Source organism: Perna viridis, chromosome 3, assembly GCF_037379345.1.
Source record: "Perna viridis isolate PV_CMFRI_1.1 ecotype Kerala chromosome 3, ASM3737934v1, whole genome shotgun sequence".
Classification (NCBI taxonomy): Eukaryota; Metazoa; Mollusca; class Bivalvia; order Mytilida; family Mytilidae; genus Perna; species Perna viridis.
This window is the reverse complement of record NC_142447.1, coordinates 11,676,622-11,701,134: the sequence shown is the minus strand read 5'-3', so window position 1 is coordinate 11,701,134 and position 24,513 is coordinate 11,676,622. Positions and strand designations below refer to the sequence as shown.

The following is a 24,513-nucleotide window of genomic DNA, read 5'->3' as shown; positions in this document are numbered from 1 at the left end:
AACATTGTAACCCCAGTCGACACACGCAATATTTGGATTTTTGCGTCTAGTGACAGCTTTAAAATTCCAATTTTGCTTTGTTTTTGTTTTAGATCGTTAATTTAGTGGTTTCAATAAAAGTTAAATGTATTAGTATTGAAACAAATCACAGGGAAATGAATGAGTATTAAACAATTTGTTATGTTCGCACTAACCCCCCACTCTGAACTATTGATATGTTTGACCTTTTATGATACGCTTTCTCCACCAGTGTAACATACGCTTGATTATCATAGAGTTCCGTGAAATAATCGCTTGTTCAAATAACTATCTCATTTTTTTAAATAAGACCTAAAAGTCAACTTTCATAAGTCCGTACCGCCTCGATTTTGTACCCCCGGTATCAACGTATCCAAATCCTCAAATGTGTGCCTATACACGGTATTGTTCTTTAATAACCTGAAAGAACTTGCTTCCAATCCCATGTCACTTAATCAATATAACAAATATAAATATTAAAATATTCCATAGGATTCCTCACCATACTTTCATTATCTGTTCATAATATTAATCGTTTCCTTTCATTTTTACCATCTTACTGAAATTGCTATTGAAAACAAAACATTTTTTTTTACTTTCAAATAATCTGAGTGCAGCGGAAATGACCGAGTAGTTCCGATTGATATAGAATGGTAAAAAATTGACTTTCTTTCACTTTCACATTGACGATTTATGATAAAAGAAACTTCAATTTTAATGTCACAAATGTTCCTTATCTGTATTGCAATATCCCTTCATCTCCTACATATGGTGTTTATATTCCACAACTGATTCGGTACGCCATAGCAAGTACTAACTACTTTGATTTCCTTGAACACGTAACAGACTCCTGAATCAGGGGTATGAGATAATGCGTCTTAAAAGGTCTCTTACCAAATTCTTTTTTATATATCAGTCTTTGGCTGAAAAATACCCAGTTTCTTCTAAAACAATAAGTAATGATTGTTGTTATTTTTATTTATTTATTTATTTATTTTGTAAATTGTTCTTTGTGCTGATGTGACCGCTGATTTACCGATTATGACAATAACAACATGCAAATGCTTTTCAGTCACCACTGGTATATTTACGCCGCAATGGAAGAGGGAGGTTTAGCCCGCTGTAAATCACAGGCCTTTAGAACCTGGATTTATTTTTTTATAACAAAAATATTATTAAATCATTTGTTTCCAGATTTGAGTTATTATGTGTGTTCATTGACATGTCCGCTTGCTATTTAATGCTGTTTATACTATGCCCAGTTTTTACGAATGCATAGTATAAAAAATCACAAACTAGATTTAACCCACCATTTCGTTTGAAATGCCTGTACCAAGTCAGGACCTTTGCGGTACCATCTCTCCGGTGTTGTAATATATATTTTGCCAGATTTATTTTTGACATGACTTGATTATGAATCAGATTAGTGTTCGGTAATTTTGACAAATTGTCACTGAAGGCGGAAAAAGCCCCTTCAACATTGAAAATATATGAAACATTGCAAAATACCTTTACATGTCCACTTTTTCAGAAAATGTTTAATTTGCAATAGAATCTCCTTTTTTCAAATAGCAACCACCAGTTTCCATTTGTGTCATTTTTTCATACCTAGCCGAGAGTGCGAAACTAATCTAAACTGTGGAGTACTGGCTTGGTCAAATCAAGCTCCACTGAGTGGCATGCAGTCATTCGTTCTCTCTCTTACTAATCAATGCGAACGCCAGACGCGGTTTTGGAACTTATGGTCATGTTTATCACCGTTTTAAAACGGCATTGAGCTTTTTTTACGTTTTTGTGCATGCCGACGCAATGTTACTTACGTCACAGCTCTGCTATAGAGACGGTCGAAGTCAAAAGAGGGAACGAGCCATCTGCAACAAAATTGAATCTCGTTTTAAAGCGGAATCGTGAATTGTATCAAAGGAGAGATAAAGTAAGCATTGAAAGGTATAAGTTCTTTTTCTGCTGATTTCTGTAACAATAAAAAATATCATGATTGAATTATTTTAGGTTCCAATATCCAAGTCTCTAAAAGTAATCATTTAGAACCCCAACAGAAAGATCAAGTGATGAAAATGGCGTGCTGTACGCTATACCACCAGCTGCTACAATAATACTAGTAATGACAGTACTGTGGACACCATGCTAGATAAGCTAGGATGGGGAACACTAGAGAGTAGGAGGACGAATGTTCTACAAAGCAAATGCAAACAATACGCCGTCAGTAGCTAGAACTAGATCAGCACATTCCAACGAGTACATCCAAAACCACTCCAGGACCAACACACTGATGTACAGTTTCTTTCCTAGAACAGTGCCAGTGTGGAATTCTTTACCAGCTAAAGTAACAGGGGCTCCTTCCTCGATATCCTTGAAGAGAGAGCTCGCCACAGTCACTATCTAAGTCTGCCCCTCTTCATTTACCAATGGGCTAGAGCTATGCCGGTGGGGATCCAGTCACTGGCACCGCCACGGAAGCCGGATTTGTCTAGACTAGATGATCGAAATGTAAATGGAAATCTCTTTTTTATATACTTTTATTCGATTGTATGCAGATTTCTATGGTATATATTTGGTATTTCTTCAAATTTTATTCTCAGGCACACTGGGATCGCTGAGTAACGGTCACGACTGACATTTCAACATTGTAGATGTAGAATTCTTTCCTTGCACAGCAGTTATATGTATGCAACTTGAAATACATGAAGATAAAATTCAAACCAAATTTGGACCTGGGCCATTTTCCCTTGGGTTCTGACCAATTGTAAGACCAATATCAAAACGTATTCAAATAACCAAAATTTTCATTGAGATGAGTAAAAACGCCAAACATGTGAACATTATACCTTACAGAACTTATTAAAACACATTAAATGTAGCTGATGTGATACGAGAGTCATACCACCATTACAATGTGCGGTAATTAGTTTTTGGTTCGACTCAGGCTTATTATTTTAATTTTGTAATTTTTGTCAAAATTTCGTTTTAATAATGGCATTTATTAATCGTCCCGGGAGTCCCAAATCGAATACATTTCCTGAACAAAATCACCGAAAATTGGCCCAAACCCTTTAATTTCTTTTTTTTCTAAAGTTTTTTTTTCTGATATTAACCAATTTTATTACTTTAAAGGTAATAAGAATGACCAATATCAGAAAAAAAAACGTTTTTCGTGATACTATTTTGCTAATAAAAGATAAAAAGTAATGAATAGATGTATTATTACACCTAAAAGTTCTTTTGAAACTTCAAAGATTGAAGTATAAACTTATATTTCTTTTTCATTTCAGAAAAGGTGGAATTTATGACCAGAACACCAGCTAAATGGAGCGTTTCCTTTATTAAGTCCACATATGGGTTCTGTAGAATCAATAAGGTGGTTTTGGACCAAAACAAACCCATACCTCTTCTGGAAGTTGATTCCATTTCTTCAGTAAAGTACAACGTGGAACACAATGATGAGTTATTCTGTATATGGAATTTGACAAGCTGCAAAAAAATGTTCTATCACGAGTAAGTTTCTATTTACACCAATAATTTTTAAGGATGAAATATTTATATTTACATTTAATATTACATTGTCCAAAGATAACATAAGCTTACCGAACAAGACAAAATTGTGTGCATGTATGTAGCCGTTTGACCAGGCAATATTGAAAAGACTTAAACTTTTTCACCCAGTTTACTAAAATAACGATTTATTTAAACAACAATATTAAAGTCACAAATGTATTGACGAAAAATTTGAGTAACACTTTACATGTCATTCTATGCCCTCTTTCAGATATGAAAACTGCAGCAATCAAAATGAATATATACTGAGGCAAATCATAAGAAGGGAAACCCACAACACTGGTGAAACCTCTCATTGCAGCAAAAACAATCTAGGGGGTGATGATGACGAAAATAACAACGGAAAAACACTGAGAAATACTTTTAATGGAGATGTCAAATATTCAGCTTTAGAAGAAGAAACAAAAACAGAGAGTAGATTGAATGATGGAGAGATTATCAGGAGAAGTTCCGAAAGCTTCGATATACTTCTTGCACCTGCAAAGAATCCTACAGCAATACAAAAAATGTCAACTGAGAACAGATTACTACAAAAATTAAAATTTTCCGATATTAAAGTTAAAGCTGTAGAAAATGCAGCGACTCAAACCGATGCTCTTTTGTTCAAGAACATTGCGTTCGAAGTTATATTTGAAAAACATAAAAAGTTCGGTACACAACCTAAACTTTCATCTGCACAGAGGACAGCAAAATATGAAGACCCGGATCTTTACAATTTCGATGAAGACCAACAACAAAAAGACTATATTTCAACTCAAAGTGAAAACAATAAACAAATAACATTGAAAAAGCAATACCAACAGACTGACACTGAAATTGATTTTGAATCAGTCATAAAGGCAGAGGATGAGTATGGCTATTCACAATGGACAGTCTGTCCTCTGTTGCCTTTTAACGGAGCACGAACGCCAGTTGAAATGAGTTTAGTCCCCGCAAGAGATACGAAAATGAAAATAGTTCTATCACACGTAAGGAACGAAGGGGACGCTTTCCGAGTTCTCGACAAAAGGAAAGCGATAAAACATGAACCAGAAAGATTTAGGTTTTCAAGACTTCATCGATTTTCTGAACGATCGTGCAGAATTCCTATAATGATTGCCATTAACCCGCCTGAAAAAAGAGGAGTACATTTACATCCTACAGACAGTCGTATACCAATACGTATCAAAGGATACATGTGGGGATCTATGGTAGGAAAAACTTTTCCCAAACCAGTCCGCTCATTTCCCGGATGTTTGATTCCTGTAATAACAACAACACGAACAACACTTCAAGAACTTAACTTTTCGAAGAATGCTCTTACCACTACGAAAATTGCAAAATTGAAAAAATGAACAAAAGAGTGGAAAAACCACAACTCCATGCGTCAGCCTTTTGTTTTAATTAATGGTTTATTGGAATTACAGGACGAGATCGAAAGCAATAAAGTCACTTCCTTTCCTCGTTTGTCTACCCCGGACTTGACTTTTTATGAGCAACTCGGCGGGTGTTTCTAGAAAAGCAGAGGACGCTTACCATACCGGTGCACCTGGTCCATGCTCCCAGTTTTTAGTGGAGTCCGAGTTGCTCATTTGCTTTTGTTACTTTGTATGTATGATTTTAGTTGCTTCATGTTCTTTGTTGTGTATATCTGTTTTCCATTTCTGGTCTTCGTTTCTGGATTACATTCTTTTGATTACCGCTATAACCTTAGTTCCCTTGATTACTCTTACTCTATTATATTAAACAAAAATATTACGATAAAAGGCGGAACAATTTTTCCAAAACCGTAGGTACTATCTCTGATGAAAGACTGCACGTGTTCGTCTTTCGCCATTAACTGCACCATCTGCAACACAGCACCTTTACACACTGGCTCTCCGTATTCTTCTTAAGTATAAGTATAATTGAAGTCCGAGCAAAGCGATGCAAAAAAATGTTTTAGTATAAAATTTGTGATAAATCAAGATTACGGGTAAATAAAATCTCTAATTTCATGGATCGTACTCTAAGTAATCAATGCCTGATACGATTATGGTAAATCAATGAATCAAGTATTATCTAAGCAATCGTACAGATGTTGGATTCCTAATGTCTTCAAGGTGGATCGCAGTGGTGGATATTGAAGTGGTACGAGTAAGCGTACTAAGCATATCACGGGAGTGTATTAGGGCCACATAAACATTTCACTTTTTTTTAAATTTTGTACACAGTTTTTAAAAAGTTAATTTTATACTTTTTTTCATTTAATTTTGTACTTTTTTTCTGTAAATTTTACACTTGCTTCTGTAAATTTTACCAGGGCTCTGTCTGTGATAGAGTGGCGCGGACTAGTTAACTTGGATTCAGAATGTGTCTGAATTGTGCGGTGACATGCCTACATGTAGACTGTTGCTTAGAACTGTCAGCTGGCGCAATTGACTCGATAATGTTTTCTTTCGAAATAAGTAAGTGCTCTAGGTGAGTGCAAAAGCTAAATGTCATAGTTGTGTGTCTCTTCTCTTGTATTTTTGGTAAAAGCATGAACACGTGAAATATATGTTTTAATACCTGGATTTGGATAAAAATCAATGTTTCACGCAAAAAATTGTTTCCCAAATTTTAGGGGATGTACGTCGTATCCATCCAATTTGAATCCATGCCTCAGTGAACATAAACCTGGAATTAAATGGTGTTTGGGGTATCTAACATTTGCGTTTAGAAGTTTTGAATTGTAAATGAACGCAAATTTTCCCCCGGCAATTATATTAACATGTATAAATTTAATATTTACAAAAGATGTATTTTTCTATACAAATGAACACACCCTTCTCCAAAACTTTTTTATCATAACTTTATCCCTAACTCATAAGCAAATTCTTTATCAATCGGCAATTCTCTTTCTGTGGTATGCATCACCCAATCACCCAATGTCAGGGGCGGATACAGGCGGGGGGGAGGGTGCGCCCCCTAAAATTTGCAAAACATGGGTTGTCAGGGGTAGATTTAGGCGGTTTTAGGTTGAAAGATTAATTTCTCGCTAATTTTACCACAAAATATATCTACATTGCACCCACTCTAGAAGAATATTTAAAAAATTTAACCTCAAATTTTAATGCGAGCCCCTAATGTAAAATCCTGGATTCGCCCCTGAATATTTCCTCGAAATAAAGTCCCTGGTGCTAGTAAATTACAATGTACATATACTAATGCGAGATCAAGGGTATTCAAGGACGTTAAAAATCCCTTTAGTAGTTGTAAATTATAAACCCTTCATGAATTTTAAATCATTAAGACGTAAAATAGCTTAAGTTTGATACTATGTTGACAATATAAGTTAACAAATAATTAAATCGTGAAGGTCGCAGGGACGGATCCAGAATTTGAGTTTGGGGGGGGGGGCGTAAATTGAATAAAATGCCGTGCAAAGCAAGGCAAAAATGTAATGGGGTGAAATTTGTGGTTAATTTTTTTTCTTACCGATTTAGGGGGGGGGCGTACGCCAGGTACGCCAGTCCTTGGATCCGCGCCTGGGTCGTGAATTTAGGCTAAAAACCACTAATTCCACTTCCCATAGGCTTCTATGCTAATTTCACAATATTCAATGGCTTCTCTGGACTTTACCTTAACTTTAACCTGCAGAGGACTATATATCAGCATGATTCTACATATGTCAGCTCACAATCCTCAGAATGGCATGGCCCCGTGCAGGTCCGGGTGTCAAAAGAATAGGCCTGCAGCAGCGCTAAGCTTGTCGTATAAGGCGACTAAATAGTGCTCAGAAACCTAGCCGGGGGCTAGGCGCTCTGCCCACATAGCAACTGGGATGTGTGCCCCAGGTGGTGGAATGGGGTACCCCTGGCATGTTACATGCTGTGGTTGTCAGGCTATAATACGGAAAACCTAACCGCAAACCATAGTGGTGCACCGTGTTGGGAAAGATGCCACGTTCCTCGCACGTTAAAGAACCCTGCTGTGGTATTCGATAGGAGTAGGAACCACTGCGCTCCGCCACAGGAGGCTAAATTGCCCGACCTTACCCATCCCTCCCTATTTCTAGTGGCAATCAAAATTTGTCGACCCTATTATCCTTGTGATCCATCCTTTTTTTTCATTTCATGTTCATTTTATCATCCAGTTCATGTTCATCGTCTGAATATAGCTGAAATATTGCTGCTCGGACGTTAAACCCCAACAAACAAACAAACAAAACAGAATGGCATGTGGGGTTAGCAGACTTGCAGTGCAGTACTGGTCACCAGAAGTGAAGTGTCTATAAATAGCATGGGAAATCCCAGTGTTTTCACAAGATAGGGGTATATTTAGAAATCATTATGGAGATTAGGCTTCACATCACAAGAAGCAAAATGCACCTATAAAATGTACAGAAATGTTTTTCCTTTCAGAAACTGTTTAAATTTTTTAAATGAGATGAGAACTTTTTTCACAGCACTATGAGGAACAGGGGTAATTTCTGCGTAGGACTATTTTTGCGTAGGTTCCAAATGCTCATTGGTTGAATTGGTGGTCTGTAACCTTTACGCTTGCGGACGAATTGACGTCTTAGGGATTTTCTGGTATGGGTACATCAATTTTGATTCAGTTACGCGTGCAATAATAAAAAAAACCCATTAAAAAATTAAATGATACACAGTTATCTGTAAATCATAATTGGTAATTAACCTGAGCTTCAGGACAGTTAGATTATTGGACTCTTTGGTCTTGTTGAGACAACTCACATGTGAAAATTATTTAATGTTACGGCAACTGCTGTCTGCATAATATGCTTTCACATATACATGTGTATCTCTTCTCTTGCCACGGTTATAAAAATGGATAAGACAGTCAAAATAAAATCATAGGCCACGTGAGTAAGGCGAACACGCGAGGACCCGGATTTCAGATGACCCATGTCCAGTGCACGTTTCCCGCGTAAATTCAACCGGAAGTTTACATCCAAACTCCTGAGACTGAAACTGGGGTCCTGTGTTGTTGGCAAGTGAAAAAAAATTATAGGAAACTTTCGTTAACTACAACCTTTTTGTTTCAAAAGTGAAAAATTTAAAAGTAAAATAAGTTCATGCTGTTGAGTCTTGTCTTGTCTTGTCCTGCCTCTTGAGTCTTGACGTCTTGTAATGTTTGAAGTTGGGGCGGTGGCCAGTGCACATCTCAGAGAAGTCTTGAGCTCTCAGTCTCACTGTATCACAGTAGTTAACTGTTTTGTAGACACGGCTTTTGAAATTTAATAATTTGTCTGTAGTTTTTCAGATGCAGTATCTTTAACACTCGGTAATTGCTTTCAAAAAGGTATGGTAAATTTCTGTGCCTAAAAAAGGTTCCAATTGTTTCACTGTATTTGAAAGAAAATTCTCTAAAATCATTTTTATGAAAACCTTGCAATGGTAATTTGTAGGGATGCACTTCAACTACTTTTCAGTGGATCATAATAACTTCTAAATCCTTATTTCATCTTCATTTAGTTTGACAGCAATTTTCCTAACATGACCATCAAAAATTTTGAAAATGGCTGAAAATTACATAAAAATTTAGAGTTGGTCCTGGATTTTCATGTCCTAGAGAAAACTTGACAAAAATATGTCAGTGGTTTCTAAGTTTACACTTAATCCCTAGGTAAAGCACAATAAATGCAGAAATTGTGCATCGTTCCATGTTCTTAATTTAGCCATACCGTGACACAGTGGGACCCAGGATATACTGGGAACAGAGTATCTGTTTTGTACACCTGCCAAAATCTTACTGAAAATGTTCTCATTTATTGAAACTTGAAGGGAAATGCTAGATAATTGTATGCATGCAATGTACATGTTAGGGGGTGACCATTTTATTCAGGAGCGGGGGCTTCCAGTTTTTAGAAATTAATTTTTTGGCCCTGAAAAAGGTTAAACTATCTCCTGGCGTACTGGTCAGAGAGTAGATCTCGCAGTATTTCTAAAATTTTAGGCATGAACTTGTTTCACAGAAGAGGATGAAAATTTGTTTGGCAAGAATTACAGTACATGTACTTGCTGGTGAAGAACTACTACTTGACCAGCACACCTAGAAAATAAATAAATTTTCTGACCTCAATCCAGATACATGCACTTCATACAGTGAGTTGGAATTGAATAAATTTGTCCCAGTGTGGTTGAAAATAAAGTTTTTGACCCACACTATTTCAAAAATAACTATTGTGACCCCACAAAATTTTCCAGGCTCTCCTTCAGAATTGGTTGTTCAGCATGATGAGATCTTGCTGTGGTCAAATTTATATGTAAATGTGTTAATCCATGTTCATTGTTGGGAGTTGTTAACCTTTTTCATTTTTTTTTCTCTAACTTCGATATTTTACTCTAAAGAATTTTCAACTCAGAAACTACTGGAGAGAGTGAATAACCAAAATATGATCATGAGTGTCGAAGAACACCAAGATTTAACAAGTGTGCTGAACAACTTCTATGCGTGAGTTAAATTTTTAAGTGTTCCATGCATGAGTAATTATATTTTGGTTGTTCACGATAACCAGTTGATTATCCAATTTATTATATCAATTTTCTCCATTATTTATTGATATTCTCAACATGATTATTATTTATTATATGAGCAAGGGATTAGTATTCTTGTAGTGACCTTTTGGCAGAAAAGTTCAAGAGTGAAATTACTGAATTTATTTCACAGTGTGAATAATAAGTTTTTTTATACAGGGAACATTAGATAAATCACTGCTACATTGTATCCAACTAAGTAAGAACACAAAAAAGGTTTCACACTAATATGCTATAATGACAGCAAGTTAAGAAACGTGAATGTTCATTAGTACATGTACGTGTAAATGAAAACTTATTTAATGTTCAGATCTTATATTTCAGGTTGAACATGAAGCCTTTTGATATATACCTACGAGACGATGCAATAAAGCTCCTGCATAACAGGTTTATTGTCATCATAGGTGACTCAAGTAAGGCTACTAACATTAAGGTAATCTAAATGAAGTTTGAATTTTTTCAAGCGAGATAAACCTTTAATTAGGGCCTGCCCATTTTGTGGCAGATGCAGTACAGTAATCAGTCTGTCAAACTGTGTCCAGGCTGTTACTTAGTTGTCTTTTGGTGTAGGCTTTTGATATTTGGGATGTGGTAGATTGGCTCAAGGCATGTGTTGCCTACATGTACCATGGTTTATGACCTTGGAACTCTGATCCCAAGGTCAAATAAATTTCTTGCATGGTAAATTCATGTCTGGTCTGTAACTTATATGAACAATATGTCTTTGTTGTAGGCTTTCGATATATTGCATGAGGTTAGAAAAGCTCAAGATGATGTGTCACATACAATGGTACATGACCTTTGACCTGGATCTGATCCTAATGTCAAATTAATTGCATAATATTTAGTGTGTTGGCTTTAATTACATAATTCTTTATGATAAATTTAATATAGTTTGAGTGGTTGATGTACAGAATTTTTACCACATATGGACCCACAGAGATGAATTCCATCTCAGTGATATCTAGTTTTACATGCATGTTAGTCCTGCAAGATGTATTCTGAAAAGGAATTGTATGACGAGTTACAGCCAACAGAATAGGTGGGAGAAAAATTTCTAATTACAGTTTATCCTCAAATGTTGTGACCTAAATACATGTACATGGTAGCACCAAAATTTTCGTTTTATTTTTAGAACCTGAATTTAAGATGAGCTTCTTTAATATGCTCTTAGAAAATGTGAATATGCTAAAGTACATTTTTTATGAAGAAGTTTTTGTGATAAATTCAAGTAATTGAAATTTCATGTTTGATATCAGTTCATTTTCTTGCATTGTTCAGAAATAAGCCTCAATGCCTAATCTAGACATGGATGCCAAGGAGACGTTTTAGTAAGTCCTATTTGAAAATAATAATATTGACATTTTTTGCCTATGTAATCTATTACAAAAGCTTCTCCATGTCAAAAACAAATGGGAGAAGCGGTCACAAACATTTGGAGTTATTGGCCTTTAAATGCAGAAACAATGGGGATTGACATATCATTGCCTGTGATGCATGTGATTTAGTGTTGCTGTTAATTGTTAAATATTTTACATTGAAGTTCAGAGAGGAATTTATAAAGACTTAGTCTTACTACTACAGAAGAACAAGTATCTGAATGAATTTGATTTGAAGAAAAAGGTATTAAATACACATACTGTTGCTGATATCTTAGACTAAAATTTACATTTGCCATGTCTATTTTTTTTCTACATGTACTGTTAATTATAATAGAATGTCAGAATTGTCTTATTCAGGATGTGAAAGAAACTTAAAACTTGATAGCCACAGCATGTTTTAGACCATGGGGAAGGAGCAGGGAATATCTCCAAGTGAGCTTTGCTCAAAGTTTTTCTAGTTTTAATATAATGAAGCATGGCAAAAGATGGGGAATCTGTTATAGATCCTGTGTTTTCAGTGTCATTGGAGTCATCTTTTATTTTGAACCTGTCAGTAGATCTTTAATTGGTTTATAGAAATGCAGATATATTTAAAAATTGTGTCAGTTCATATATAATAGATTCAGTGTGTTATTAATTGTGGACCAATAAACCAAAGTTATGAACAATCATGTTATTTTGTGTGTTGGTAGACTATGACCTGATCCTGTTGTCTATGATAATTTCTCAGTCTTAAGATAAATGTTAAAGTGCTATTTCAGTCATTTATTTTTATATTGGCAGGCACTTGTTCAAAATTTCTAGTAACACAGTTAAACCCTCTACTTCACCCATGAATTGAGTACAACATGATCACTTATTTATAACTGATGGGTATTTACATGTTGAAATACATTTGTTCATTTATCCAAATTTTCGTTGCAATTACATGTATTTCGACTCCCAATAGATGGATTGATTTCAAATTTGGTGTGTGGTTTCATATACTGATGGGGCATATGTTAAAAAAAGCCATTTTGGTTGTTCTCTGATATCAACTACCTTCCTGTTTTGGCTGACTTAACAATTTTTCGCTATATAAGATATGATAGGAGAAAATTTTTGTCACAAAAATCTTGGTTCCCAATGGATAGATTGATTTCAAATTTGGTGTGCTGCTTCACATAGATAAGGTTCCACTATATAGATATGTCACTGCAGAAAACTTTATGACAGTGTGTGGAAATGAAGCTATATTGAGACACTTAAACGGGCAAATCCAGCAATTATTTCCTGTAAAAAGTATATATTTTTCAAAACCTTACATTATGGGGATCTATGAAAAAAGATTGATATTTTCTATTTTGTCATGAAAACCTGAATATTTCCAGATAGCTTAAAGCATGGATTTTACACCTCTTTACTTTTGCAAGTATTGCATCTATTTATGTATGAATGCTCTACTACCCACAATCAATATTTCCACCAAGTGTCACCTTTTATTTTTAAAGTTTTACATAAATAGACCAGGTCAGTTATGTGTACGAATCAGTGCACCTCAATCACATCTGTATAGTGCACCTAAGCCAAATGTTGTAAACAGTTTTGGTTGCACTCTGATGTCAACTTCCTGTGTGAGTGAAAGTATGCATAGCATGACAATGCTTGCAACTTCAAACCATGTAGTTGTTGCATTGTGACAATAAATTTTTAAATCACACTAAAGATTTTGCATGTATTAAAGTGTTTTGCTCACCTTGTATGAACATGTAATTGAAGAAAAGGAATGGAGTACTTTTTTAGCACGCCTGCCCGAAGGCCATGTGAGCATTTGCAATCACTTGACGTCTGTCTTTGTCATCCGTCTTCATTGTTAACAATTTTTCAAAACTCTTCTCCTCTGATACTAATTGGAACCATTCTTGGTATGAATGTTTCTTGGTATCCTGCGTAGAACTGATGTGGAGATTTTTTATCTGTCAAAAAACATGGCCGCTGTTACTAAAAATAAAACATAGGGGGTCAGACAGTAGTTTTTCGCATATTTATGCAAAACCATTAGGTTTAGCCAAATTCTCACATGGGGTAAAAGTGTTCAGCATGATGAGATCTAACTGTGGTCAAATTTTCATTTTCATTTTAATCTGTTAAGGTCTCACGAACTACTTCTGAAGTTTCCATTACTTTACATGTAAAAAAGTAATTTTCAAAGTTTCACTGAATTTCCAGGACAAATGGCATCTTAAAAGTTGCATACTATTGTGAAGCTTGGAAAATAAAGCTTTCAAAATCATTATGCTAATGGTACGATGATTGTAGAAATTCTTCACAAAATTTACTTGAATAAATAATACTGAAAATCCACATTTTACCTATTTCTGCTAACTAACAGCATCTAGGCAAATTACTCACACATGTGAACAATATTCATTCACTTTTGTAGTAAATTACATGATTTAAAGTACACATTCTCAGCTTTATTTTGACTAAATTTAATCAGAGTACACACAATGCATAGGTCCAGGTTCTGTGTTTTTTATTGACTACATGTGGATATTTGACCTGGAAGTGGTTAGTGAGAACTTAAGAACATTTTATGATTTTTTGTTTTTTTTTTCACATTTTATGAAAGCTTGTGGTATGGCAAGTCTAATAAGACGAAACTATCAATATCAGAAATGGGACTACAAATAAATGACCATTTTTATATCATGTTCCTCAGTGATATTTTCCCTAAATTTCTTAAAATGACAATTTTAGGTAACTTGTCATACCATTTTGAGATCTATGATAATTCAAGAAGTTGTAATAGTTAATATCATTTATCATTATGAAACAAGGACATATTTCAACAATTAATATCATGCCTATTTCATCACTGTGTGATTCTTAGTCAGTGCTGTATGACAATTTGAGTACTTTGAATATCAGATTATCCCAAGCAGTGATATTAGGTATTTCAGGGATGATGTCAGGTTATGAGTCAGTTTTACTGATAAAAATCTTCTTGCTATGTTGTTTTTTTTTAAAAATACCTTGCACAATGCATCTCCTAAAATATAGCCGGATTACCAATATCACTACACTTGTTTTATGAGAAAATGGAAATAATGACCATTTCTGGAGAGAGTACTGGTGGTATCACCAAGTCAGCTTTACTTACTATTCTTCTAGTTCTTACTGTATATACATATATATGCCTAATTTACTTTGTACGGTATTAAATATTACTTTGTTGTGGTTTTCCATTTTAGGGAGAATTCTCATTCAGTGGAGATCAGTTGATAGAGGGTGGCCAGAAAGGTATAATGCACAATGGAAAGAACTACAGAGAAATCAGACAATTTCAAACTGACTATAATCTAATCAGATTTTATTTCGTTACCCGCTGTTACAACACCTACATAGAATCGATACTTACTGATCTGTCTGAAGACCCAAAACCTGATGTTGTCATTATGAATTCATGTCTTTGGGACATCACGAGGTAAGACAGTAAATACTTGTATTGTAATGAGACTGATTGTCTATTAAAGTTAAGTGAGGTACTTGTAATCCTACAGTGTATGTCCATTTAATCACATATGACGAGTCATACATATATCAACTGAATTCTGATTTCAATTACATAAGGTCAGAGTCTGACCTATAGAAGTAACATACATGTACAATAGTACTGGAGACTCCAAGATTAGCACTTTGGTGGTAATAAATTGCCTTTTTTCTAAAAAAAAAAATATATATATATATGGAAGTAAGACTATTTTTCATTTCTCCGAAATTTCATTTTAATTTTTTTTCCATAATTCTACATATTTTTATGTACAATTCTTGCGGGTGATTCTAGAAAAGCAGAGGACACTTACCCTACCGGTGGACCTGGTCCATGCTCCCAGTTTTTAGTGGAGTCCGAGTTGCTCATTTGCTTTTGTTACGTTGTATGTAGGATTTTAGCTACTTTATGTTCTTTGTTGTGTATGTCTGTTTTCCATGTCTGGTCTTTGTCCCTGGATTGCATTCTTTTGATTACCGCTATAACCTTGGTTCCCTTGATTACTCTTGCAATACATTGAAATCCCTCTATAACCCAGGATAGCTGAATATACATGTAGAGTTCCCTGTCTTTACACCTTTTCTACTCAGAGAATGTTTGAGAAAAGAAACATGCTACCTCTTTATCTCACCTGGCTAAAGTCCAAGTGAGCTATTGTCATTACTTGGCATCTGTCATCATTACAGCTAGTTGAAATAAAACAGTTCCAATTTCAATACAAATCTAGGTAGGCTACTTAGTTGTTTAAATAGACTTCTGGTCCAAGAATGAGTAATGTGTTGTATGTTGACAGAATATCTTGATATTTTTTGGCAGATCTCAGGATGATTTTCGTTGTTAATAGTCACATTATAAGGGAAATTAAAGAAATAAAGCCTTGGTTTGGCACAGACATAACCAAAAGTACACATTTCCAGGATTTCTTTAACAAATTTGTCAGCAAGAATGTTGATAAGAAAGGCCCGGACTACGGCGACAACAACTCGAGAATAATTGTTTTTGTAGGCAAAATAAAGAATGAATTGACCCTGCCCTGCAAATACATGATGTCATCTCCTGTCTTTGCATTTAAGTCGAATATTGAATTGTCAGTAAGCTTACCCCTTTTTGATTTATTAAGATTTTACAAATTTTGGAAAAATAAAAAAAATAAAATCCTCCCATCTGCCCATTGGTTTATTTGCAGGTAGATAAGAATCTACAAATTAACTTGATGTGGCCTTGTATGAATATTTAAAATTTTTCAACTCTTCTTCTTAGAAACTACCTTGACCACTTGACCAATTAGAACCAACCTTGGTAGGAGTGTTCTTTAGGGTATTCAGCATATAATTGATTTGGGGATTTTTGATCCGTTGACAAACATGGCCGCCGTTACTAAAAAATAAAACGTGTCGGATAGAAGTTTTTCCCTTACAGCTCTAAAAATGTTGGATGTAGCCAAATTCTGACAAGGTAATAGTGTTCAGCGTGATAAGATCTATCAAAAGTTTAAATTTTGAGTTATTGCACTTTTTAGCTCAACTGGCGGAAGGCCATGTGAGTTGTTGCTATCACTTAGCGTCCATTGTCATTCGCATTTGTTGTCATTTGCATTCGTTGCTCCTATGCTTTTGTTACTTTGTATGTTTGATTGTAGTTAATTTATGTTCCTTGTTGTGTATGTCTGTCTTCCATGTCTGGTCTTTGTCCCTGGATTACATTCTTTTGATTACCGCTATAACCTTGGTTCCCTTGATTACTATTTCAAAAGTCTTCTCCTCTGACACTACTAGACCAATCAGAACCAAACTTGATATGAATGCTAGTTGTGGTATTTTGCATAGAACTGGTGTTTGGATTTTTGATTAGTCGAAAAACATGGCCGTCCTTACTATTAATAGAACATAGGGGTCCAGACAGAATTTTTTTACATATATCTCCAAAACTGTTCGGTTTAGCCAAATTCAAAAACTTGGTTAAAGTGTTCAGTAGGATGAGATCTATCTGTAGTCAAATTTTGGTTTTAATCTGTTGTCATGTTGAAGTTATTGCCCTTTTTTCGCTGTTTTGCCATCACTTGGCGTCCGTCATTGTTAACAATTTTTCAAAACTCTTCTCCTCTGACACTACATGACCAATTTGAACCAAACTTGATTGTATGAATGTTCCATGGGGTATCCTACATAGAACTGCTGTGGGGATTTTGTGGTCTGTTGAAAAACATGGCCGCCATTACTAAAAATAGAACATAGGGATCAGACAGTAGTTTTTCGCATATATCTCCAAAACCGTTAGGTTTAGCTAATTTTGACAGGGATAAAAGTGTTTAGCATGATGAGATCTATCTGTGGTCAAATTTTCATTTTGATCCGTTAAGCCATGTTGGAGTTATTGCCCTTTTTCAACATTTTTTGCTATTTTTAGCTCACCTGGCCGAAGGCCATGTGAGTTATTGCCATCACTTGGCGTCCGTGATCGTCGTTGTTAACAATTTTCAAAACTCTTCTTTTCTGAAACTACTTAACAAATTGGAACCAAACTTGGTTTGAATTTTCCTTGGGGTATCCTGCATGGAACTGGTGTGGGGATTTTTGATTCGTCAAAAAACATGGCCACCGTTACTAAAAATAGAACATAGTTGTCAGACAGTAGTTTTTCGCATTTATCTCCTAAACTGTTAGGTTTATCTGAATTCTGACATAGGTAAAAGTGTTCAGCATGATGAGATCTATCTCTTGTCAAATTTTGGTTTTAATCCTTTGAGCCATGTTGGAGTTATTGCACTTTTTCAATGATTTTTGCTATTTTTAATGTTATTTCTTTCCAAAATCTTCTCCTCTGACACTACTTGACCAATTAAAACCAAACTTGGTATGAATGTTCCTTGGGGTATACTGCATAGAACTGTTGTGGGGATTTTTGATTCATCAAAAAATATGGCCGCCGTTACTAAAAATAAATTATGAGGGTCAGACAGTAGTTTTTCACATATATCTCCTAAACTGTTAGGTTTGTTGAAATTCTTTCAGTAGCTGAAATGATCCATATTATTAGGACTACAAAAGTCTTTAGACTCCTTGTAAGAGTTATTGCCCTTGAAAGGGGAAAAATATTTTTTTTTAATAGTTTTCAGTCATTATCATGAAAACTATGATAGATTAAAAGAAACTTTCAATTGTTAAAAAGATCTTGTGATAGTCCTACCATAGACTTGTTGGACAACTTCTTGTTTACTTTATTGCCTTTGAAAGGCAAAATTCGAGAAGGTGAGCGATTCAGGCTCCTGGGAGCCTCTTGTTTTCACTCAAAAACTCCTCTGACATTACTTGACCCAAAAATTTGAATCAAATTTGGTATGAATGTTTTTTAGGGTATTCTGCATAGATCTGATGTGGGGATTTTTGATCTTTCAGCCATTGTTATTAACAATAGAACAAAGGGTCTGAAGTCTTTCTTTTGCCGAAATGCTCCTTATTATAAGGCCTTGTTGGACAACTCTTTGTAAGAATTATTGCCCTTGAAAGGTGAACAAATAACTTTTTTTTTTTCTTTTTTTAGTTTTCAGCCAATGTGTTCAAACTGTGATAGATAAAAGAAACTTTCAGTTGCTGAAATGATCCACATGATAAGGCCTACAGAAGTTTGCATTGGATCAAATTTATCATATGACTCCTTGTTAGAGAAATTGCCCCTGAAAGGCTAAAAATGATGTTTTTAGGAGTTTTCTCCTACATCTTGAAAACTATAATAGATATTAAGAAACTTTCAATTGACGAATCGCCTGATTGTAGTTGAAATATTGCTGCTCGGGTGTTAAACCCCAACAATCAATCAATTGACGAAAGGATCCTTATGATAAGTCCTACCAAAGTCTCAAAATCCTGGGAGCTTCTTGTATATCCATCCTTAAAAAAAATTATACCACTTTACAAGCCAAGCATACTTTTAATTATATCAACTAAATAAAGTATATAAACAAAGAAGGTGCTACACCAGATAGTACCAATAATTGACTTTTTTAAGATTTGTTGATAAAGTATCAAATTTCATCCAGAGGACCAAACAAACACTTCCAGCAGAGTAACCAAATTTCCAGTTAAAATTGAAAACACCAATTAATCAGTCTAGTATTAATTATTAGAAGTGACATGTCCCTTTTATATACAGCCCCTGATTGCAAGTGACTCTTTTTGTTTTCCCTTATACATATATAACTCCTCCTTTATTTCTTGCTGGTTTCTCATGAGAATTTATGCACTATATAAAGTTCAGCATGTTGTCAGGTATTTAGGTTTTCACAAGTTCTATGTTTTTTCTTTTTTTTAGAAATGTGGCACGTATACTGAAGAACACGTTCTTCTCTCCATGGACATTTTAGTTATGTGTCCCACTTTGTTTGGGAGAAATTTTGTTTTTGCCCTGTTCATCTTTCTGTCCAGTGTAAACACAACCCCTGCGATACTACTGCAACAAATTTCATGAAACTTTGTAGGTAGTTAGTTAGGACATGATTTGTAGTTGTTCATATAACCAGGAATGTATAATCCACTGAAATATGTTGGAGTAATACCCCTTTGACCTTTGGAACAGGATTTTAGTCTGTTTCATACTTCAGTTCAAGTTCAACCAGTTTTCTTTGTTGTAGTTAATAAAGAAGTCTGTATGATAATAAACTGTGTTTTTATTAATTCAGATATGGTAAAACTGGAGTGGAGATGTACAAAGAAAACTTAGAGAAACTCTTTAATAGGTTCAAAGAATGTTTATCAAAAGATTGCTTAATACTGTGGAATGCAACTTTACCTATCAGCAGGGATGCAAGAGGAGGGTTCATAGTCCCAGAGATCAGTTTTCTTAATCATACCTTACGACTAGACATTTTAGAAGCCAATTTTTATGCAAGGCAAATTGTTGCTGCCCATGGCTATGACTTCCTTGATCTTCATTTTTACTTTCGAGAAAATATCCATCGCAGAGCCAATGATGGAATTCATTGGGATATGACAGCACATAGAAGAATTACTAATCTTCTTTTGTCACACATGTCAGATGCTTGGGGAGAAACATCACCTGGGCGTATAAAAGAAAGGGAGGAATCACCACCAAAACGCTTTGATGCTCCAGTTGAAAACTTCAATAGACGTCCAGTTGCTACAGTCTCCCCAGTGAATTTTGGCATTACAAGAACATTGATTAACAATAATGTACTGATGAATAACAACACCAGTAATATTATACCGTCACCAAACCAAAATATGCAACTATGTGGTCCTTTTATTGATAACTCCACTACTTCATTTCCCTTTCAAGATCAGAGCTTGTCTTCAAATTTCCAGTGGCAGCCATATGGGAATTATGACTACCAGCCACCAAATAGAAACAGATTACGGTGCAGGGACCAGCCTTATGCAGTACCATTTCAAAATAAACTAATGTTCTGAAGAAAAAATTCAGACTTTCAGTGTTCCTTTTCTTGTTTCAAGAAGAATTCATTCTCATTTTATTCAGTAACCTTAAGATGTATAGAAGACAATCAGCCATATTTATTGTTTTATATTATAGATTTTCAGTCTGTTATGATGTGTACGATGTATAAGCTCGTTGTGTGTCTGACTTCTTCAAATTCTTCATGGTTTAAAAAAAAAAATGGTTTACCTTCTGGTAATATCTTTGACCCACTTGAGCAGTTTTTTTACTCAACACCACTTAGTGCTTACATCATATTAGCTTGGGTGTTTTTTCAAAGTGACAACTAGTTTGCTAAATTTAATGTAAATCCAAAGCTAAACTGGTAGTTTGTCAAGTTCCATACTCTGGCACACATTGCATGGTCAAAACTGGCAATGCATGGTCTGACATTGCTGTATTATAGTTTGTCTTGATGGTAAAATCACATTGAAGTCAAGTTTCATCTATATATGATATGAGTGAAAAAATGTTTTAATGTATATGATATGTGAAAGTTAATAAACTTAAAAAGTAAATATGCTTAGAATTAAAACTATTTTGTTAACTTTCTTCAGGAAAATGTAATATTAACTAAAACAGTATTTCAGTTTGAATATAAAAACATAGATTGAAATTGTAGTAATGTATATGAGTCTTAAGTTAGTTCATATACATGTATTTCTTGATTTTGTTGAAAAAAATATGGCAAATCATTGAAAAATCCCAGTCAAATGGAAGTACAATACAGATGTTTTGAATTTATAAGGCATTAGTTTTTTAATCTTATTTTTTACATCTAGAAGTGGTATTGGTGCAAAGAGTTTCCATTGAGATTTTCTTATCAGTGTCATTAATTTTGTCATAATTTTGTACCAAATTGTTAACCATTTCAAGTACATGTTTATCATGATATTTTATGCAATACTTTTGGATCAGGTCTGATATTGAGGACTTTTGGACATTCCAAATATTTTACCATTGAAGTACTGTCTATTGCCCCTCTCCCTCCCTTTTCCACAATTTAAAAAAGAGACACAGGAATGCTTTTGCTTCAGTAAAAAAAATCAATGTAAAAGTGCAAAAATGTGTTAAATGGACCTTTGATCTTGCATTTACATTTCAAAATTACTTTGACTGATCAGAAAATGTTATTGCTATATATTATATATATGTTATAAACATATATTGCTCTAGGTTTACTTATTATTTGAATTAATGCTGTAGAGATGATTAAACTCCTCTTCTTAATGTCTATTACAATGATAATATATGCCTTTATTTGGATAAACAATGTACATAGTTCATCACAATAGTGTTCTTTTGAGTTACAGTTTATATAGGTGATCAAATTATGTTTTCATTTTAATACTATCATATTATAATTGAAATACAATTTATATAGGTGATCTAATTGTGTTTTCATGTAAAAATTCATTTTATAATTGGTAGTGCTCAAGGTTTAAATAGTAGCTTATATTATAGTGCTGTTTCTTTGTAGAAATTTAGTAAATGGGTTCTCCTTTAACTTCTTGTTTTCAGACATGTACTCATGATTGTTTAGGGGTACATTTAGTAAATGAATATAAATTCATGGTTTCTTTATAAACAAGAGTACTTGAAGAAATTTTTCAGAAATTTTCTTATCGATCTATTTGCACAACACTGAATTTCTTCTTAATGATGTCCATCTAGGGTAAGGGACATAACTCTTGAAATCAGTGATATGTTTGTATCATATTCAATTTCATCAAAGCCTTTCAAGTTTTCCTTTGAAACAGAATGAAATCAATCCAAGTTACTTTGTTGCTTACATGAGATTTATGTAAAATGCTGAATACAAACGTTCCAATGATTTCTTGAGAGTTGTGTCCCTTTCCCCAGGTTACCTCCTTAAATGCTTGGAAGATGAGACTAATATTTATTTTCAACTAATGCTGTTTTTTCTTGACCAGTGCAATCTATATCTGATGAAAATATCTGTATTGATTGAAATGTTGAATTGTGTTTATTTGTTCTACTAAATTGACAGGGGAACAATTCCACTTCTTAACTTAATGTTTTCCCCAATTTTTACAGGTTTGAATCCCAAATGGAAATACTGAAGATTTATAAGACTCTTCAATGGCTATGACATTATCTTGTAGGGTTAAGATTCAAGTGGAAAAATATGCATTTCTTAAACTTTAAGACCTTTAAAATATTGGCAATGGGAACCCCTTAATTCTTTTTTAAAATTTAAATTATCTGCAGAAATGTTTTTGCATATGAAATATGTGTGATTAGCAAAGTAGGATAAAAGATTGGCTCACCCGACCCTTTGTGCTCAGCATGATGAGATCTATCTCTGTTCGAATTGTCATGTAAATCTGTTAAGTCATGTTGGAAGTTATTGCCCTTCTTCGAAATTTTTTTGATATTTTTAATATTACTAAAAAAAAATTTCTCCTCATAAACTACTGGACAAAATTCAATAAAAATTGATAAAAAAAAAAAGATTGTTCCTTAGGTATGAGTGTTGGGAATTTTTATAAAAAACAACAAAAAAACATGAGGGCTTTTACAAAAATGGAATGTTGCTTATTAAGCCAGATGAGTGATTCAAGCTCTTTAGAGCCTTTAGTTAGATTTTCACCCTCCTGGCAAGTAAGGGTCTGTTCCTGTAGGTAAAGTACCTATTCTATTTAAATCTAAGATTAGCACTTTAAAATGTCGTTATTCAGGACAAATATTGTTTACACATCCATGGAATGTGTTGCAAGCAATGCATCCATTTTTTTAATTACTTCATATGTTTTTGATATGACCACAAAGAACTTGTGTTTAAATGGTATGGTGCTGTCTTTGTCATACATAGACACTTGGTTTTCCTGCGATTACTTGAATATCAGTTGGTTGATCTTTATAACAAGGTTCCAAACCACAAAAGGAAGGTTGGTATTTATTTTGGGGGTTATGGCCCAAACAATTTAAGAATTAATGGCTGAAAACAAGCATTTCATAAAATTTAACTATATAACCCCAGTAAAAGTATAGGAATGTCTATAGTGTTGTTCTTTGTCACAATGATCTGACTTGTATTTTTTTGGGGGGTTAAGACGAACATGTAGAAGTTAGGGGCCAGAAACATAGATTTTCCTGATGTCCAGACAATAACTTAACTATTAGTCAATGTATTACTTTGAAATTGTGTAATTGTATAACAAGGTGCCAGCCACTAAAGGAAGACTGGAATTGATTTTGAGGGTTAAGATATGAACTTTTTTTCGGAATTACGGGCCAAAAAGGGGCATTAAACAAGCATTTTTCTTATCTTTGGACAATAACTTAAGTAAAAATAAATTGATCTCATATAAGTGTTACTACAAGGTGCCCTACCACCAAAGGAAGACTTAGATTTATTTTGGGGGTTGTGACTTGAGCCAAGTAAGAATAAGGAGTCAGAAACAAGTATTTTTAATTTTTTTGCTAGATAATTTGAATAAAAGGGAATGGTTTGCTCTGAAAGTAATTAAATTGGTTGAATTTCTTATCCAGTGTCTACATATCAAATCATAATTGAAAGCTGTATCACATTTAAATGGTGTGTCCATACTTGCCGCAACTTTTAAGGGTTCAACCTCAGTAAATGTATTAAGCTGTGCCCAGTGAAACATGTTATTTTTATTTAGAGGATAGTGTTGAGGGAATGAAAATCTAGCAACCACTTGTAATATGAATTGGCATTATAGTATGCTGTCTTTTTTTTTAGTTTTCTGTAGAAGAAACTCTATTGGGAGTATGTTTTTACTAACATGTAATATACTTGTCAGGGTTTTTGAAATTAAACAATGTTGTAAATAATATAGTTGTATTTTGAATATTCAGACTATTATGCACAACTTCTCAGAATGAGATGTTCATCTAGTTCATATCACGCAGGACTTTCTCAAGTCCTTGCATGGTTCCTAGTTAATTTCAGCTTGGTTAGTATTACAGAAACTTAATTTGAGATTGCAATTTAGACTAGACCCTTGTGGCCCCTTATTTCCTTTATAAATTCTGATAAAACTGTAGTTGTACTGTAATTGTATGAAATTGC

At 34.2% G+C, this 24,513-nt stretch overlaps 2 protein-coding genes across 4 annotated transcripts; both read left to right on the top strand.

Annotated features, from left to right (window-relative positions):
- Positions 1 to 1,842: 1,842 nt before the first annotated feature.
- On the top strand, positions 1,843 to 5,037 carry LOC148621010 (uncharacterized). Of its 2 annotated transcripts, none has more exons than XM_088574992.1 (3): positions 1,843 to 1,951; positions 3,309 to 3,531; positions 3,803 to 5,037. In XM_088574992.1, exons 2-3 carry the CDS (start codon positions 3,323 to 3,325, stop codon positions 4,923 to 4,925), a joined length of 1,332 nt encoding a protein of 443 aa, XP_088431118.1. In that variant the 5' UTR covers positions 1,843 to 1,951; positions 3,309 to 3,322; the 3' UTR covers positions 4,926 to 5,037. The 2 variants fall into 2 exon arrangements, with proteins under 2 accessions (XP_088431118.1, XP_088431117.1); XM_088574991.1 differs by having other exon boundaries at positions 1,848 to 1,965.
- A 3,271-nt stretch (positions 5,038 to 8,308) lies between these two features.
- On the top strand, positions 8,309 to 24,275 carry LOC148621009 (PC-esterase domain-containing protein 1A-like). Of its 2 annotated transcripts, none has more exons than XM_088574990.1 (5): positions 8,309 to 8,856; positions 10,416 to 10,504; positions 11,635 to 11,714; positions 14,707 to 14,939; positions 19,681 to 24,275. In XM_088574990.1, exons 2-5 carry the CDS (start codon positions 10,423 to 10,425, stop codon positions 20,426 to 20,428), a joined length of 1,143 nt encoding a protein of 380 aa, XP_088431116.1. In that variant the 5' UTR covers positions 8,309 to 8,856; positions 10,416 to 10,422; the 3' UTR covers positions 20,429 to 24,275. The 2 variants fall into 2 exon arrangements, with proteins under 2 accessions (XP_088431116.1, XP_088431115.1); XM_088574989.1 differs by lacking the exon at positions 8,309 to 8,856 and adding an exon at positions 8,895 to 9,659.
- Positions 24,276 to 24,513: the final 238 nt, after the last annotated feature.

Excerpts from the sequence above, each read along its gene's own strand:
- LOC148621010 (XM_088574992.1), top strand. The coding sequence starts at position 3,323 with ATGACCAGAACACCAGCTAAATGGAGCGTTTCCTTTATTAAGTCCACA. Across the intron at positions 3,532-3,802 it reads AAAAAAATGTTCTATCACGA|ATATGAAAACTGCAGCAATC; the intron begins GTAAGTTTCTAT and ends GCCCTCTTTCAG.
- LOC148621009 (XM_088574989.1), top strand. Across the intron at positions 10,505-11,634 it reads TGTCATCATAGGTGACTCAA|TTCAGAGAGGAATTTATAAA; the intron begins GTAAGGCTACTA and ends TTTACATTGAAG. Across the intron at positions 11,715-14,706 it reads AATTTGATTTGAAGAAAAAG|GGAGAATTCTCATTCAGTGG; the intron begins GTATTAAATACA and ends TTTCCATTTTAG.